Source organism: Muntiacus reevesi, chromosome 18 (assembly GCF_963930625.1).
Source record: "Muntiacus reevesi chromosome 18, mMunRee1.1, whole genome shotgun sequence".
Classification (NCBI taxonomy): Eukaryota; Metazoa; Chordata; class Mammalia; order Artiodactyla; family Cervidae; genus Muntiacus; species Muntiacus reevesi.
In genome coordinates this window covers 56308639-56328057 of record NC_089266.1, presented here as the reverse complement: position 1 = coordinate 56328057, position 19419 = coordinate 56308639, and the positions used below count along the sequence as shown (strand labels likewise).

Sequence of the window (19419 nt, the reverse complement as noted above, 5' to 3'; positions counted from 1 at the left end):
CCGGATCTCGGGGCCGGGTCAATAAGCAGGGCGGGGTAAATATTTCCAGGCACTCGATTCCCTCAGTGGCTAAACATTTGTTCTGTGGGTGCCAGACGCTGACCTGGGCGGGTTAAGTGGCTAATGTTCACCGTGACCTGAAGTCTGTGTTAACTCCTTGTTTCCTTCTCTACAAGGGGGCGCAGGAGGCGTCGAGAAGGGCAGCGCCCCGCCCCGAGAGCAGCAGGATCCGCACTCGGGCCCTAGAACCCAGCGGCCGCCCCCGGGGCCTTGAGGCCTGTTCCCGGGGCGCGGCAGGTGGGCGCGCGGCTGACCCCTCGGGGCGTGGGGACCCCGCCACCCCGCCCCGCCCCCTCAGGGCCCCGCCCCCTCTGCGCCTTCGCCCCCTCTGCGCCCTCGCCCCCTCTGCGCCCTCGCCCCACGCCCCGCCCCCTCCCTTCGCGCCCCGCCCCGCCCCTCCTCGCCCCGCCCCCTCCCTGGACCCCCGCCCCCTGGGGACCCCGCCCCGCCCCGCCCCGCCCCGCCCCGCCCCGCCCCGCCCCGCCCCGCCCCGCCCCGCCCCGCCCGGCGCCCCGCAGCGGTCGGGGGAGGAGTCGGGGCCGTGCGGGAGGAGTCGCGAGCGGCGGAGGCCGGGCGGGCTCGCGGCACAGCCATGGCGTTCGGCAGGAGTCACCGGGACCCATACGCGAGCTCCCTGGGCCAGCTAATAGGTAAGGGGGGCCCCGCGCCCCGACTCCGTTCCCCGCTGCACGGGACCCCGTGGGTCCCGGCTCGAGGAGGTCCCCGCCTCCCCGCAACTTTCTCGGGCCCGCGCCGGCCGGTGCGGCGACACCCCTGTCCCGGCCCGTCTGTCTCGAAGCCCGGCTCCGCACTGTTCCCCAGCGCCTTCCAGGGCGGGTGGGCGTGGGAGCGGACAGGTGGCCCGGGGGGGCGGGGGCGGCGGGCCTGGCCCTCTGCGGGGGTGCCACCCTCGGGGGCAGGGCGAACCTCTACGGGAGCGAGCCAAGGGTTGTGCCCGCTCTGCGAGGGGAAGGTTCCAGGAGGGTGAGTGCAGTGACCTCGCCGGCACAGGCAGGTGTCCAGACGCGTGCTCGCGGATTCCAGGCCGTTACAGCCCGAGCTCCTTTTTCGGGAGGAACAAAGAGGAGGGACATGCTGAGCACAGGAGCGAAGGAAGAGGAGGCCAGGCTCTCTCTTGGGGACAGCAGAGGCCTCTGCGAGCCACCGAGGGCCACGCAGGTGTCTCCCCGACTCCTTTGGCTCTCCCGTGGGCGCGCCCCCGGCGACGTACGCGGAAGCCGGAGCCGGGCCCGGGGCTGCTCGCCGACGCCGCTCCCTGTCCGCTTGGCTCCGTGCCTCCCTTGGGGAATCGAGTGTGGCCGCAGGTGTCAATCAGAGCGGGATCATCTCGGCGAACTTAGTGGGACGAGGAATTCAGGAGAGCCTGGTAGTTAAGGAAGCTCAGAGGTGGACAGTTTAGCCTGCAGTTTAGTTAACTGCTCTTTAGAAAGAACACGCCACCCAACCTGAAGCTTGGTTCCCACAATTTTATGAGATAGTGAGTGTAACTTCCATTGAGGAGGAAAGACTTTCCAAACTGTTCCTGGCTTTTTCTCTGTCGGGTGTTAAGATAAACCCTGACCAGAGATGGAGTCGGACTGCATCTTCATAGTCTGATTTATTCTTTGGTGAAATGCACATTTACTGACCGCCAACTGTATGCCTGGACCTGAAGCAGTCACAGGCAAGACCTGGTCTCAGCCATCAAGGTTTGGGGAAGATGCATACATATATGGGGAAGTGATTCTAGGACAGTACCTTTGCGATAGAAGAGAAATGTAAAACACCCAAAACTTATGAAAAGGGAGAACTTAACTCTGCCATTGCTTTTGAAGGGTGTGTAGGAGATTTCTAGGAAGATGGGAAGGTGGGAGGAAGGAGCCTGGGATGGGGAGCAAAGAAACTGGCTGAAAGACCGTTGTGAGTAAACACTAGGTTGGTAAGCTTTGTCCATCTTGAATGCCAAATGCAGATAGTGCTTCTCCTAGGTGGGGAGCAGGCTTGGCTTTGGAGTTCCACCAGCCAAACCTTTATCCTCTTCTTAATCCTTTTAATTAAGTTTTGCTCCTTTCCCTGTTGGTCCTCATGTTTTCACGCTCAGGAATATTCTCCTTTCCTTGTAGGAAAGATGTTAAGATCACTCAGGTTGAGTGTTCTATGATCCTCTTTGCAGATGGCATTCTGTATACTTAAGGAGGCTGTCTGGACAGGGAAAAACTATTTGATTGTTTAATGATGGGGTTCCAGGTACAGGAGCCTTCAAGTATGTCTGGTGCAGCACTGGTTAATACAGGTGATGACAAGTACACAGACAGTTTCAGTAGATCTCTCTTTTTCTCAACACCACTCGGCCAAGGAGAATAAGTGACTTTTAAAAAAGCCAACAAAAACAACCTAGATTTGATGCTAGTTCTACCTTGTACTGACTGTGTGGCCTTGGGTAGTTTCCTTAACCTTCTTGAACTTCTATGTCATCATCTCTGACAGTGGGTTTAATGAAGTTGCGTAAGATAAAATACTTAGCAGTATGCACTTCACCTTGTGGGTGTCTGTCCTTCTCTGAAAGACAGGCAGGCAGATGGAGATTTAGGTGGGCTAGTCTGGCCCTGCAGCCTTTATTAATAGGTCATTTATTACTGTGGCAACAACAGCACTCTGAACCTGGGTCTTGAATTACTGGGAATTGCTTAAAAAAAAAAAAAAAAAAAAACTCTGCCTTTTGGTGATATAAACTTAATGGTGTTCGCTAGGGAACCCCAGGCAGATTGTTTCTGCAAAACCAGACATGTTTGGGGCTTCTCTGGTGCTTTAGACAATAAAGGATCTGCCTGCAATGCAGGAGACCCAGGTTCAATCCCTGGGTTGGTAAGGAATGGCAGTCCACTCCAGTATTCTTGCCTGGAGAATTGCACGGACAGAGGAGCCTGGCGGACTACAGTCCAGGAGGTCGAAAAAAGTCGGACGTGACTGAGTGACTAACACTTTCACCTTTTTTTGAGACATGTTTTATTCTGTTGTAGCTCAGACTCAACATAACTTTTTCTTTGCAGAGAAGGCTACGTTTGCTGGAGTGCAGACGGAAGACTGGGGCCAGTTCATGCACATCTGTGACATAATTAACACCACCCACGATGGGTGAGTTCAGTGTGGTTCATGTGTTTGTCTCTCATAAGAAGTGTCAGAACTATAGTGTGTTTTCTCCTGCAAACTCGAGTTTTCTCTTGCAGACTTTGTTTTTCTTGTTGAAATAGTGTTTCCATCACCTTTTAAGCACCCACTGCCTTTTGAAGACATGTCAGGCTGAAATATTAGGACAGCTGGTTTTTTCAGCATGTGGAATATCTGAGAATCCATTATAATTTTTCTCTTTGCCTTTTCCTTAATAATTTCAAATTTTGTCTCTGTGAGGCTCAAATCCCTTGTTCTTTAAGGAGAAGGGGAGATATTCTTTCCTTCATTAGGAATTCTGCTTTCTCTGATTGCCAATATTTTATGTTATTGTAACTGAAAAATATTATGAAGAAGCTAGTGGACTCCTGGTGGTGAACTGTCTCTGAGCAGTTGTCATTATCAACCAGGAAATAATCTAACAGTTGTTTTCCTCTGCCTGTCACAAGACAATTTTTTCTGCTGAATGCCAACTCATCCATGTTTATGCTGAGTTCTTAAACAATATGATATCTTTTTTTTTTTTTAATATGATATCTTTTATTACACTTCTTAAACTTTAAGCAGTTGAAGTTTAAACAAATGCATTAAGGCTATTTTGTGACTTACTCTGAATTACAACTTGTTGTAAGGGATACGGTTCTCTTGATTTTTCCTGTACATTTAAAGTAATCATGAACAGCTAAAGAGATTATCTTAGTTTATGTTGATGAATGCAAAGTTTCAAATAATATCAAGGAGACATAAGAAAGCCTTCCTCAGTGATCAATGCAAAGAAATAGAGGAAAACAATAGAATGGGAAAGACTAAAGATCTCTTCAAGAAAATTAGAGATAAAAAGGGAACTTTTCATGCAAAGATGGGCACAATAAAGGACAGAAATGGTATGGACCTAGCCGAAGCAGAAGATATTAAGGAGAGGTGGCAAGAATACACAGAAGAACTGTACAAAAAAAATCTTCAAGACTCAGATAATCACAATGGTGTGATCACTCACCTAGAGCCAGATATCCTGGAATGTGAAGTCAAGTGGGCCTTAGGAAGAATCACTGCGAACAAAACTAGTGGAGGTGATGGCATTCCAGTTGAGCTATTTCAAATCCTAAAAGATGATGCTATGAAAGTGCTGCAACTCAATATGCCAGCAAATTTGGAAAACTCAGTAGTGGCCACGGGACTGGAAAAGGTCAATTTTTATTCCAATCCCAAAGCAAGGCAATGCCAAAGAATGTTCAAACTACCACACAATTGCACTCATCTCATACGCTAGCAAAGTAATGCTCAAAATTCTCCAAGCCAGGCTTCAACAATACGTGAACGGTGAACTTCCAGATGTTCAAGCTGCATTTAGGAAAGGCAGAGGAACCAGAGATAAAATTACCAACATCAAAAAAGCAAGAGAGTTCCAGAAAAACATCTACTTCTGCTTTATTGATTAAGCCAAAAGCTTTTGACTGTGTGGATCACAATAAACTGGAAAATTCTGAAAGAGATGGGAATACCAGACCATCTGACCTGCCTCCTGAGAAATCTGTATGCAGGTCAAAAAGCAACAGTTAGAACTGGACAGACTGGTTCCAGATAGGGAAAGGAGTACGTCAAGGCTGTATACTGTCATCATGCTTATTTAACTTATATGTAGAGTACATCATGTGAAATGCCAGACTAGATGAAGCATAAGCTGGAATCAAGATTGCTGGGAGAAATATCAATAACTTCAGGTACACAGATGACACCACCCTTATGGCAGAAGATGAGGCAGAGAGAGCCTCTTGATGAAAGTGAAAGCGGAGAGGGGAAAGGTTGGCTTAAAACTCAACATTCAGAAAACTAACCTTCTATCTAAAACTAAAACTTAACATTCATGCCATCCGGTCCCATCACTTCATGGCAAATAGATGTGGAAACAGTGGCAGATTTTATTTTTCTGGGTTCCAAAATCACCACAGATGGTGATCACAGCCATGAAATTAAAAGTTGCTTGCTCTTTGGAAGAAAAGCTATGACCAATCTTGACAGCATATTAAAAAGCAGAGACATTACTTTGCCAACAAAGGCCTGTCTAGTTAAAGCTACAGTTTTTCCAGTAGTCATGTATGGATGTGAGAGTTGGACTATAAAGAGATCTGAGCTCTGAAGAATTGATGCTTTTGAACTGTGGTGTTCGGGAAGACTCTTGAGAGTCCCTTGGGCTGCAAAGAGATCCAGCCAGTCCATCCTAAAGGAAGTCAGTCCTGAATATTCATTGGAAGGACTGATGCTGAAGCTGAAACTCCAATACTTTGGCCCCCTAATGCTAGGAACTGACTCATTGGAAAAGACTCTCCCTGATGCTGGGAAAGATTAAAGGCTGGAGGAGAAGGGGATGACAGAGGATGAGATGGTTGGATGGCATCACCGACTCGATGCACCTGAGTTTGAGTGAGCTCTGGGAGTTGGTGATGGACAGGGAAGTCTGGCGAGCTGCATTCCAGGGGGATCGCAAAGAGTCAGACACGACTGATTGACTGAACTGAACTGATGTTGATGAGGAAAAGCATTACACTTAATAGTTGACTCTAATAATGGAAAGTGCTAAAGTACTAACTAGTGCTTTAAAGTATTTGTAGTGGTTTCTCTATAATCTTATTTACTGTATTTGGTTCCTCTGAACATTTTCTTCAGTTATAACACTGACTTCTTCATTGATAGTGCAAAAAGGGGATCTCAGTGTAAAATTGTTCTACTTATTTTTTTCTTTTTTATTTATATCTATTTCTTTAGCCATGTCAGGTCTTAGTTGTGGCGTGTGGGATCTAGTCCCCTGACCAGGGATCAAACCTGGGCCCCTGCTTTGGGAGCTCACAGTCTTAGCCCCTGGACTACCAGGGAATTCCCCCAATATTTTTCCTTTAAAACAGTATCTTTATTCTTTTAAACTCTTCCAAGAGTTTAGTCTTAGATTTTATATATGATTTTTTAGAAATATATCTATTATAGTAGTTACAATTGTATATAAGTATACATGATGTTATATAATTATATTGTGATATAGTAGAAATTCTACCCATGCAAACATAACACAATTAGAAGGTAATATGCAAAAAGGATTTGTATCTTTTTTAAGTTTTGAAGTGTAATTGGCAAACACTGTATGAGTTTAAAGTGTACAGCAAATGACTTGACTTACATATATTATAAAGCAATTTCCAATAAGTTAGCATCACAGTTACACCTCATACAATTACAGAAACAATTTTTTCCCTCATGATGAAAACTTTTAGGATCTACTGTCCTGATAGCTGTCAAATATATCATATAGCAGTATTAACTGTAGTCATCATGTTGTACATTACATTCACATTGCTTACTTAAAACTGGTCATCTTGAAGTGAATTTGGACCGTCTGCTTATACGTAGTTCTTCCTTTTGTAACATGAAGTTGTAGCATATCAATTAGTCCTAGTCAGTCCTAACTCCTCCTCTTATATCCCACTGCCTGTAGGGCGCTTGGCGCTTCCCAGGTGGTGCTAGTGGTAAAGAATTTGCCTGCCAGTGCAGGAGACGCAAGAGATGCAGGTTTGATCCCTGAGTCAGGAAGATCCCCTAGAGGAGGAGATGGCATGTGGGGTGCCATTCCAGTATTCTTGCCTAAATAATCCCATGGACAGAGGAGCCTGGCGGGCTACAGTTCATGGAGTCGTAAAGAGTTGGACACAACTTAGCGATGGAACAAAAACAATAGGGTGTCTAGGAAATAACTAATAATAAACTTAGGTCACATTTTTGGAAATTCATTTCATGTAAGGTGGTTCTGTGTGCTGACATAGGGAGGGCTGTGGGTGTGAGTATATTTCACATGTAGTGCTTTCTAGGTAATGGTCATCTGAGTACTTTATTTGGTTCTCACGAGGAGGTGAGTGGTATTGTCTGCCTAGATGTGTGAGGGGACGGGTGTAACAAGTTCAGTCATCTGCCCAGTGCCACGCAGCAGAGCCCAGACCTTGGGTGTCTCCTCTGCCGCTCCTCTTTCCACGCTGCTCAGTGCTTTTCAGAGACAGACTTGCTTTCTGCACCGCCTACATTGATGATTTTACTGTGTTTATTGTCTTAGGCCAAAAGATGCAGTAAAAGCTTTGAAGAAAAGGATTTCCAAAAACTACAACCATAAAGAAATCCAACTCACCTTGTCAGTAAGTACTTTAATGTTAAATGGAGACTAAGATTGCCCAAGTTACAGTCACAATTCTAATTTTGGGTCTAAAGGATACAAATACTCTGGGATAATAGGTTAGCAAAAAGTTATGTACAGTATGGATTAAAATGATTCATTTACTGAGAATTACAGAATTATGGGAGTTTTGTTGATTTGTAGGAGCATTTAATTTGGTGGAAAGTGAGTGTTCCTGGAAAATCATTATTTTCCTGGTTAGGAGATGAGAACTGGTAATGAACAACTTGGAGGAACTGAGCTGATCAAGAAATCTGTGTATGTGTCACACGTGGGGAGAACTGAAGCTTGAAAAACACCCCCCTGTTAGCTCCCCGCCTCGCTTGCACACCTCTGGAATTCTGAGGCGCTGGCAGCTCTCTAGGGTCCAGCCAAGTTCTGCTGCCTGATATAATTTGAGTTAAGTTCTTTGTTGATAGAAACAGCTCTGTGACCGTGTTTCTTGATGTGGGTGTGGACATTTACCTGACGTGTTCCCATTTCCCCCAACCCTGGCTGTGTGCCCCATGCAGTGGCCAGGGGAGTGGCTGGTCTCACTTCGGTCGGTACGTTTGCAGACCCTGCCTGCTGCCTGAGAGTGAGCTGTGTGCTTGCTGGTGTCTTCTGGGTGCCTGTGCTGACCTCATCCTGGCCCCATGCCATGCCAGGCTGTGGTGCTCCTCTGCCAGCATCAGACTGCCCTTAGGAGGCATGGGCATGGCTGTCTAGAGGGCTGTGGAGCAGAGCTGAGCTCCGCCCCCCTTTTCTAGCTTCAGGAGGCAAAGAACTTAGCACATCTTGCTTACTTGGAGAAGAAATGAAGCCTTAATGATACTGTCACTGAAGAAACCCTACAAGTTAGGGTCAGAATACAGTTTTAGAGGGATTTTCTCCTCCACCTTTTTGGACCTCTCCCCTCTCCTTCACCATGGTCGCCTCCTCAGGGAGCTCACGGAGTGGAGGGAATGGAGAGAGGGTAAGGCACTCGGGGGAAACAGAATGGTGGGCTGGTGATGGAAATACACCTTTGCCTGGTACTTTCCCTTGTAGCTCGGCTGGTAAAGAATCTGCCTGCAATGCCGGAAATGCCGGTTTGATTTCCGAGTCAGAAAGATCTGCTGGAGAAGGGGTAGGCCACCCACTCCAGTCTTCTTGGGCATCCCTGGTGGCGCAGATGGTAAAGAATCTGCCTGCAATGTGGGAGACTGGGTTCAGTCCCTTTGTTGGGAAGATCCCTTGGAGAAGGGAAAGGCTACCCCCTCCAGGTTCTGGCCTGGAGAATTCCATGGACTGAGGAGCCTGGCAGACTACGGTCCGTTGGGTCACAAAAGTTGGACACGACTGAGTGACATTCACTTTCACTTTGGCTGATGCTCTCAACAACCCTGTGAAGAAGTTGTATTATTGACTCCACTTCTCAGATGAAGAAACTGATGCTTGGTGAGGTTAAGCGATGTTTTTATTTTTTTCCTCTAAGTTTTAAGTAGCATAGGCAAGATTTCAGTTCAGGTCTCAGATTCTAAATTCCATGCCCTGGCCCCCACACCGCCTTGCTTCTCTGAACAAATCACGCCCCTTGAAAGTACAGTCACTGTGTTTCATTTCTGTCTTCAACTTCTTTGTGGTGGAAGATCTAGGATATCAGATGTTGACTGACTGAGTGTCCTTCAGCCCCCACCCCCTTCTCCTAGCATCCAGGAAGGACTCAGGGAATGATTGTGATTTGGGGTAGAAAGGTATACAGCTGTGCCCTGAAATGGAGGACATCCCAGGACTGCTGAAGGTTAGGAGAATTGACTGAGGAACCTAAGGGCAGAAGGTGAATTTACGCCACTTTCTGAATTTCAGCATGCGGCGTTTCACCTTCTGACAGCTGTGGATTCTGTGTGATGCCTTTGTCTCTCTGTGTTGCAGCCAGCTTCCCTGCCCTTTCTGCGGTGGCTTCTCGTCCCTGGTCCATCACTTCCTCCGTCTGGGTTCCTTCCCTCCGGGGACGAATCAGGACTCTGTTCCCCAGTGTTGTGTCTCATGCCCCCATCGCTCTTTGAGGTCCCACGCTTTCTCCCCTGCAGGTCATCGCATCGCTCAGGCCTTGCTCACAGCTCGCTGCCTATTCCCTGTTCCACCTCTGGTAACTGTTTCGTCCTCGCCTCCCGATTTCCATACCGGCATGTAAGAGCAAGTGAGTCTGAGAGCTGTGTCAGAGTAGGGATGACAGTCACAGGTTAGGAGCCAGAAGAGCTCCTCACCTCAGGGGCAGAGTTCATTAAGCTTCCTGCTTCTTGGGCTTATTTGACTTGGCCTTTGATTCTTGATAGCTTCATGCAGCTTTCCCTGAGTTCTTTATTTAATGGCCCAGGCACCCTACCTCATACTCACTCACTGCACTGGAGTGGTGTGTTAATGCTTCAGAATAGACTTTAATATAAACTTAAGCCACACTTAATTATGAGAGAAACTAGTCACAGAAAGAAATATCCAGTGTCTGTCAAAGGCAAGTGTTTGTTTACCAATAAACTCTTTAACGATGGATCCTCATATATTACATTTCCACTTGATCACAGTGAAGTGATGAGAGCCTGTCAAAGGCGATTATAAATGTCCTTTGTATTATCTGTCATTTAGGTTCTCCGTGGACTTGTTAGCCTTGATTAGGTCTTTGCTGGGATCTGAGTAGACTCTGATTTCCTAACAGTTGGTAGTGCAGTTTTGTCAAGAAGCCTGTTGTTTTGTCTTATTTTAAAAACCATTTAGTTACCAGGCTTTATAACTCTTCCTATCAAGAGATGGGAATACCAGACCACCTTACCTGCCTCCAGAGAAATCTGTATGCAGCTCAAGAAGCAACAGTTAGAACTGGACATGGAACAACAGATTGGTTCCAAATCGGGAAAGGAGTACATCAAGACTGTATGTTGTCACCCTGCTTATTTAACTTACATGCAGAGTGCATCATGAGAAATGCTGGGCTGGAAGAAGGACAAGCTAGAATCAAGATTGCTGGGAGAAACATCAATAACCTCAGATATGCAGTTGGCACCACCCTTATGGCAAAAAGCAAAGAGGAACTAAAAAGCCTCTTGATGAAAGTGAGAGAGGAGAGTGAAAAAGCTGGCTTAAAACTCCACATTCAAAAAAATGAAGATCATGGCATCCAGATCCATCACTTAGTGACAAATAGATGGGGAAACAATGGAAACAGTGACAGACTTTATTTTCTTGGTCTCCAAAATCACTGCAGATAGTGATTGCACCCATGAAATTAAAAGATGTTTGCTCCTTGGAAGAAAAGCTGTGACCAACCTAGACAGCAAAAAAGCAGAAATACTACTTTACTGACAAAGGTCTGTCTAGTCAAAGCTATGGTTTTTCCAGTAGTCATGTATGGATGTGAGAGTTGGACTATAAAGAAAACTGAGTGCCAAAGAATTGATGCTTTTGAACTGTGGTGTTGGAGATGACTCTTGAGGGTCCCTTGGACTGCAAGGAGATCAAACCAGTCAATCCTAAAGGAAATCATTCCTGAGTATTCATTGAAAGGACTGATGCCGAAGCTGAAACTCCAACACTTTGGCCACTTGATGCAAAGAACTGACTCATTTGAAAAGACCCTGGTGCTGGGACAGGTTGAAGGCAGGAGGAGAAGGGGACGACAGAGGATGAGGTGGTTGGATAGCATCACCGACTCGATGGATATGAGTTTGAGCAAGCTCCGGGAGTTGGTGATGGACAGGGAAACCTGGCGTGCTGCAGTCCGTGGGGTCGCAGTGAGTCAGAGACAACTGAGCGACTGAACTGAACTGAACTGATAACTCTTTTTTTTGTTTACATATATCCCATCCCTTTTGAACCTTCCTCCCGCCTCCCTCCCCATCCCTTCCCTTTAGGTGGATACAGAGCCCCTGTTTGAGTTTCCTGAGCCACACAGCAAATTCCCATTGGCTATCTATTTACATATGATAGTGTAAGTTTCCCATCTCACCCTTTCCTCTCCTTTCCCCATGTCCTTAAGTCTGTTCTCTATGTCTATTTCTCCATTGTTGCCCTGTAAATAAATTCTTCAGGGCCATTTTTCTAGATTCCATATATATGTGTTAGAATACAGCATTTTTCTTTCTGATTCACGTCACTCTGTATAATAGGTTCTAGGTTCATCCACCTCATTAGAGCTGACTCAGATGCATTCCTTTTTATGGCTGAGTAATATTCCATTGTGTATATATACCACAGCTTCTTTATCCATTCATCTGTTGATGGACATCTAGGTTGAACTGAACTGATAATTCTTAGCCAGAGCCTAGTCTTTACTTGGATGAGTCAGTTATGATAAGTGTCAGCAAGATACTATTATTGTGAAGAGGAAAGTGGTTGAATAGGTTCCTGGGAATTAGTTAATTAGTTGAAGCACCCCTTGGGTGGTGAGTTATGGGGACTTCAGAATTAGTGTAAAATGTCTTTATTCCTCTAGAAACTTACAAAGTAAGCTCATCCCCTAACGTGGCCTTACCATGGTATGGTTTTCAGCTCTGGATGACCCCAAAGCCTGGGTTACTATGCTTAGTTTAGAAATTTGCCATGAGAAATAAAACTACCACGGAGCTCTTTTTCTAGCATTTTTGAAAGGACTACTTATCGCGGCTCATCAATATTTTCTTTCTTGATGGGAAATTATCCCTGTGAGCAGATGATCACAGTACTTAGCATTTATTAAGGTCCTGCTATGTGTCACGCTGTCCATGTACATGACTTTTCACGTAAGCCTTACAACAGGTCTCTGGAGGAAGGTAGGCTCATTTTGCATTTGGTGATCCTGAGGCTGGTCAGGATCAGTGATTTGCCCAAACAAGTGCAGAGGAGCAGCTGTGAGGCCTTGGATCAGCATCCTCTGCAGAATCTCAGTTACTGCCTCCTTCTGGATTCCTGGGTTCTCTCCTCCACCTCAGATTATGGTTTCTTGGTTCATAGGTTATATGTGCTCAGTCGCTTAGTTGTGTCCAGCTCTTTGCAGCCCCCTGGACTGTATCCCACCAGGCTCCTGTCTCCATGGAGTTTTCCATGGCAAGAATACTGGACTGGGTTGCCATTTCCTCCTCTAGGGGAATCTTCCCAACCCAGGAATCGAACCCACATCTCTTGCGCCTGCTGCAGCTCTTGCACTGGCAGGTAGATTCTCTACCACTGCGCTACCTGGGTAGCTTCATGTTCCTAGGTTATATGAACACATATAAATTGCACCAAAGTCCAATTCCAAGATGTGTAAAAACAAGGTATATGATTTTTTCAATTCACCACTGTAAGTTTACTTGCTTAGCTAAGTGGGCCGGGGTGTGAGAGGTACCGTGACATGAAGGAAGAGGCGATAGCATAGAAGTAATCGCTCCTGACACTCTAGATTCCAATGGGAAAACACAAAGGGCATGGTTTATGATCTCCAGATGTTAACATTCTCAGCATTTCATACTGACTCTTTGATTTTTATAGGTAACTTCCTGGGAAGGTTACCCATTAACCTAAAATCTTGATGCTCCAACAATAAAAAGTGGTTTGTGAAATATTTAGCATTTATTTTACTATTATGGAAGATGAGACTTGGAGGCAAAGTATTTTGCCTCAGACTGCTTACCTGGTTATGTGAAGTTTTTCTATAAATTCCCATTGAACTAGAGGCACTTTTTCCTCTCAGCGTTTCACCTGATAAAAACTCATCATAATAGTGTATCAAGCAAAAAGTCATTTGTTATTCAACTTGTCTTTCTCTAAACAAGCTGTATTAAAATAGATTCATCTTAATATGTTTTGGATTCTGATTTTATTTTCCTGTGGCTAAAGGCTCTCCCTATGTTTCACATGCTGCATGTGCTCAGCTTCTGTATTTTATGGTTGCTTTCTTAGCAGTGATGTCCTTAAAACTATAGCTTTCATACCTTCTTCTTTTTATATTGCCATTAAAGTGACAGAATACAGAACATGGTGTAAAATCAATTTTCAGGACTCCTTTTCTGCAGAGATTTTACCTATCCTGGTCACATTATGGTCTTTGTGACCTCTGAGAAGGTGGAAGCGTGGCCACTAGAGATTTCATTGTGTTTTTAGATCAGTTTCAGAAATACGCTTTCTGCATGCAGTCCTTCAGTACCAGCTCATTCTTTCTTAGCCTGTCTTCTGTTCATGTTGCTGTATTGAAAATCTTTTTTTTTTTTTTCAAAATGACTATTGACTCCACTAATCAACAAACCTGAGTTTTTCTCACTCCATAGTCCTAACTGACACTCCATCGTCCTGAAACTCCTGCCTACTTTTGACTTTATGAGCATCATGTTCTGTTTATTTCATGCCTCAGTTTCCATTGGTTGCTCTTTGACTGCCTTTTGATCCCCCTTCTGGCCTCACAGTTGAATCCCACTGTGCCTCCTCCTCTCTGCTCATCCTTGGCAGCCCCAGTTACTCGCTCTGGGCTTAAGCCTCTCCTGAACTGTATTTGTGTGTGTACAGCTCTCAGCAAGAAGCCTCCACTTGAATGTCTCTGTCCTTTTGTCTTAGTCATCTTAGCTGCTCTAACAAGGTACCATCAACTGGGTAGCTTAAGCAACAGACTTTTCTCCCAGTCCTGGAGGCTGTGAAGTCCAAGGTCAGGTACAGTGTCTGAGGAGGCCCCGCCCTCTGGCTTGTCCATGGCTGTCTTCTCGTTGTAGCCTCATGTGGCCAAGGAGAGATCTCTCTCTTATCCCTCCTGTCTAAGAAAGGTGGGAGGAGAAGGGGACGGCAGAGGATGAGGTGGTTGGATGGCATCATCGACTCAATGAACAGGAGTTTGAGCAAACTCTGGGAGATTGTGAAGGACAGGGAAGCCTGGTGTGCTGCAGTCCATGGGGTCACAACTGAGCAACTGAAGAGCAACAATCTCGTTCATGAAGACTCCAGCCTCATGACCTAATTTCCTCCAAATACCATCATGTTAGGGATTAGGAGGTTCACCACAGGAATTTGGGAAGGACACAGACATTAAGTCTGCAGCACTTATAAACTCAAAATATGTAAGTTTCAACCCATCATTTTGACCTTAGGCCAGTCACACTATCCCATCCACTTCCAGATTTCCATCCAAAGTGGTATCAATCTCATGCAGAGTGACAGTCATTTAACTTTCAGCCTTTCCCTGTCAACAAATACCTGGTTGTTGGAAGTCCTTCCGTCATGATTCTCATGTCTTCCCCTTCCTTAGACCCTCATCACCCTCGTTTAGGCCTGTCTGCATCAGGCTCTACCAGGGGGTCCTTGCTGGATCTCCCCATCATTTCAGAGTCTTTGCTCTCCAGTTGCGTTTGTGGGGTGCTGCACCAACCTTCTCTCAAGTTCAGGATGGAGGTGTGATGGGGACAAACTAAGGACCCTCCAGTGGCTTCCTGTTGCCTTCTCAATAATGTCCAGATTCTTTACATTGCCGTACAACTTTCTGCAGTCTGGATGAAGCCCCTCCAGACTTTATCCATACAGTTCCCCAGGGTCTCCAGTTTGCCAGTATAAAGAAGCCTCTCCAAACCAGAAAACTTCTTTTCCTTTTCACAGCTCATACACTTCGTCACCTGTACATATATTTTTTTTACGATTTACCTGTCTAGACTATTGCTTTATATGCATTTATCCTTTTCTTGACCATTTTTCAAAGGCCAGCTTAGGACCACCTTTTTCCAAAAGTCTTAAACACCTGGCCGTAAATGGTCACATCTGCCTGTAAAGGTCTGTAGCTGGAGTAACCATGTTAAGTTTTCATCCAGGCAAGGATGTTTGTGGAACTGAAAGGAGATGATGTCATTAACAAAGCTGGGGCAATAGGAATTCACTGGGACTTCCCTGGAAACACTAGGACAGATGTCACCTTGTCTAGAGCCAGCATGCTTTGTTTGCACCTCCCCCTGGCCCTTGACATTACCATCTCCCATTGTTATCATTTCTCTTATAATTGTGTCCCGGCTCCCCAGCAAGACTGTCTGTCTGCTAAGCAGTTACATTATGCCTTACATTTCCTCACATTCCCAGAACCGAACATTTTGCCATTTATTTTAGTAGATAACCAAATTTTGTTTATTAATTAGAGTGCTGGTGGAAATCATTACTTAGCCATTTTTATCTCATATTTTGGGGGTGGTTTTGCCAAAGAGATAAAATGTTTGATTTTTCTCTTCAGCTTATTGACATGTGCATGCAGAACTGCGGTCCGAGTTTCCAGTCTCTGATTGTGAAGAAGGAATTTGTTAAAGATAGTCTAGTTAAGCTGCTGAATCCCAGATACACCTTGCCGATAGACATTCAGAATAGAATTTTGAATTTCATTAAGGTAAGTCTGTTATATATCTTATGGGATGGTGAATGTCTAAGATTAGAAGCTTAGTTTCCTAACTCCCAGTTGGTTCAGTGATTCTTTATAAGCCTGGGATTGAGCCTCAGAGTTTTTTTATTATTCTATTTTCCATGTAATAATTTCTTGGCATTGGACACGGGCCTTTTTCTGAAGAATTTATAGTCTTTTCCATACTTGTCTCTCAGTTTCTGTTTTATCCATGTTAGATAGAAGAGATAGTGATGTATACATTTATTTTGCAGATGTGGAAACTGTTCTGGGGTCAATAACTCATTGCCTGCAGAGTTATTTGGCAAAAGATCTACTGATGCTGTTTTAGAGTCTATTAATTCTAGATTTAGTATAGCAAAAAACAGTCAATAGTATCTATTCTAGAGTTTCATTAAATTGTTGAGGCATGGCAGTCTGATGATTAAAAATATTTTACATTATTCTAATCTCTAAAAATGGACGTTTTGGACTTTCCTGATGACCCAGTGGTTAAGATAACGTGCTTCCAGCTCCTTCACTGCCGAGGGCGTGGGTTCAATCCCTGGTTGGGGAGTTAGGATCCCATGTGCTGCATGGCACAGCCAAAAACAAGTAACCACCTCCACCCCCCAACCCCGCAAAAAAAAAAAAACCTGTAAAAAGTGTACGTTTTGTGTATGGCATTAAAAAGTAGCTTTCTCTTCCTGAGTGAGCTTCATAATTGTCAGGCTCTGATTTTTCGGTCGTCACTTTCAGAACTGTTTTGTTTTGCTGCTCCTTTCTCTCTGAAACTTTCCGTCTCTTGAATTCAGACGTGGTCGCAGGGTTTCCCAGGAGGTGTGGATGTCAGTGAAGTGAAAGACGTGTACCTGGACCTCCTTAAGAAAGGGGTTCAGTTTCCTTCATCAGACGCAGAGACTGAAACAGCCAGACAAGAGGTAGGACGCCCTTTTTTGACCTGTGTAGAGAAAGACAGTGAAGGGCTTGGGTCTTTTTTCATTCAAAGGAACGACTCTGGCTCCACCTAGCTTAAGCCGAAAGATGAATCTGTGATTTCATAGAATAACCAGGCCACAAGAAGGCTGGTGTTAGCTGCATCTTTGGAACAACAGAGAACCAAGATTCAAATGCCTCGTTACTTGTCTGCTCCCCTTCGACAATCAGCCCATTCTTCTCTCATTGCAGACCAGCTTTCCCCACGGGGTAGACAGCACGCCGGGCCTATGTGCCTGCTAAGTTACTGCAGTCTGACTCTGCGCAGGGCTCCCCGGGTGGCGCTAATGGTAGACAACACAACTCCCACATTTTCATGTTGCAGCCTTAACTTTTTCAGATTCAAAGCTCACAGTTGCAGAGAAAGGACTCACTGAAACAACATGGGTCAGTTTTCCATTTCTGCACAAGTTAACTGAGGTCTTGGCAGAAGGCGATGGCTCCATATAGAAATCATTTAGGTGGAGCAGAGTAGGGGCAATTTCAGAAGAAAAGACTGTGCTAGACTGACAAGGGTCTCTGTTAGGAGTCAAGTAATGAATTTGTTTATTAATACTGTGCCCATACAAGAGTCTCTTGATGTTCACGTGTATTCATTCTCAAGTCTGTAAATAATGTTCCCGGTTTTGAGCTTATAACACTTTGAGAGACTGATTATAAGTCAACTCCTGGCTTCCTGTAATTTCCATAATGTAAACGGTAGCTCTTCCCTTCTGTAGACTGGTGAGTCCTGCCTTGGTAGGGAAAGCATTCATGTGTACACCAGAGTCTGACCTTTGTGAAGGCTTTGTCCTGAGGGCTGACTCTCCCTGGTGAGTGAGTCATCTGAATGGAAAGACGGGTGCGCAGTGGCCAAGTTAATTCCAATAATAATATTTCCACGTTTCATAGATGGCACTGAATCCACCACCATCTGTTCCTTCTGCACCAGCTCTTCCTTCTGTAGTTCCCAAGATCTCCACTATTACACTGGTCCCAGAACAGGTAACAATAGCAATGATTGTATTTATTGATGACTTTTCTAAGTTCTAAGCACTTTATATATAGTTTGTTTTTTCTTAGCAATGTTATCATAAGGTGGAGGTACCTTTTAGCCTCATTTTACAGAGAAGGGGACTAAAGTGTGTGTGTGTGATGGTTCAGCTCTAAATGGAATTAATCCCATGAATTCTGCCTGATTCTGAAAGCCTGAAGTTTAACAGTCGTGCTTGTCTAGTGGCTTAGGTGGCTTTGTGGAGGCTTGGCTGTGCATGGAGTTTATATAAGCAACTGATCCTGTTGCTCCTGATAAGACTGCCCATATGCCATTTCAGACAGCTCAGTGAATGGTAGTCTTATTACTGATATTAATTGTGCCAATCGAATTTCATTTACTGCTTTGTCTATTGTTTATCAAAGGTTTAGACAAGCAATTATTAAATGAAGCTCATTTCCGTCCTGCTATAAAAGAACTATCATTTAAGACTTTGTAGGAACTTCCCTGGTGGTCCAATGGTTAAGAATCCGCCTGCCAATGCAGGGGACGCAGGCTCCACCCCTGCTTGGAGAGCTGAGATGACACCTGCCACAGGGCAGTTAGGCCCGTACGCCACAGGAAAGCCCCAGTGTGGCCAAAGGTTAAAAAAAGAAGACCTCAAATTATTATTATTTGGTATTATGTAGTAGTCCATGTGATTAATTCCTCTTGGAATTTAATCCAGGAAGAAAAAAAAAAACTGTTTCTCTATTGATTCTTCCTTCTTTAATACCATGGGACTATAAAACATTCATTTTTTTCCTCCTCCATTGGTTTCCAGGAAATCCAGACTCACATTTGCCATTTTGTCCAGGTTCCTGATGTGGTCATCTTCTCTTTTCTCCATGTTGGTTCTAATTTGACTTTTCCCCTTCAACTTTCCTAGCGCATGTTTTTAAATGTAATACAAGCTCTCTCAAGACCTTTTAGAAGGTGACAGATTATACACTTGTGAATTAATTATATGTACATTTATATAAATTCGAAAGCACTAGATTTTACAGAAGTGTTTTCTCTGCGAGCAGGAAGCAAAGTTATTCTGCATCTCACTTACTGGTTATTGTGTTGCCGTCTGCAGATTGGAAAACTGCACAGTGAATTGGATATGGTGAAAATGAATGTGAGAGTGATGTCTGCCATACTGATGGAGAATATTCCTGGTTCTGAGAACCATGAAGACATAGAGCTTCTGCAGGTGAAGTATGATTTCAGGGACAATCGGTTACAGTGTCTCTTATTCTCTAAACTTAGAGCCTGTGAGATGGAGGACACCCTCACATTGACTAGTCCATCCCCCTCCCGTCTTTCCTTGATTTTTTAAACTTAACAGGAAGATGGACGGATGACTTTTATCAGAAATGCAGTAGTAAGTTAGATGTGGTATTTACCCTCTTGCAATAAATAATTTAACATCATTAATCATTGATAGCCTTGCCATATACAGTTTCTGTTAGTCTGTAATTGTTTTAAATGTGTAATATTGCCTCTGTATTTATTCAACAAACATAATGAGTAACTACAATGTGGTAAAGGATATAGCATGAGGAGGCTGTCTCTAGTCCTTAAGGGACCTGGGACTAGTAAGCAAGATTGCTTTGTAAAATGAAGGGTTATAGTATTGCTGCTCTAATAGAAATGTATTTACCATACTGTAGGTTCCGAAGT

The 19419-nt window shown here is 44.7% G+C and overlaps 1 protein-coding gene across 2 annotated transcripts in view; it reads left to right on the top strand.

Moving 5' to 3' along the window:
* The first annotated feature begins 574 nt into the window (after nt 1–574).
* Nucleotides 575–19419, top strand: part of TOM1L1 (target of myb1 like 1 membrane trafficking protein) — a 61139-nt gene continuing 42294 nt past the window's right edge. For both annotated transcript variants that reach the window (XM_065908599.1, XM_065908600.1), the window contains exons 1-7: nt 575–710; nt 3111–3195; nt 7322–7400; nt 15603–15752; nt 16559–16684; nt 17631–17723; nt 18833–18949. In XM_065908599.1, coding sequence (XP_065764671.1) covers nt 653–710; nt 3111–3195; nt 7322–7400; nt 15603–15752; nt 16559–16684; nt 17631–17723; nt 18833–18949 — 708 coding nt within the window. In that variant the 5' untranslated portion in view covers nt 575–652. The remainder of the gene's footprint in view (nt 711–3110; nt 3196–7321; nt 7401–15602; nt 15753–16558; nt 16685–17630; nt 17724–18832; nt 18950–19419) is intronic.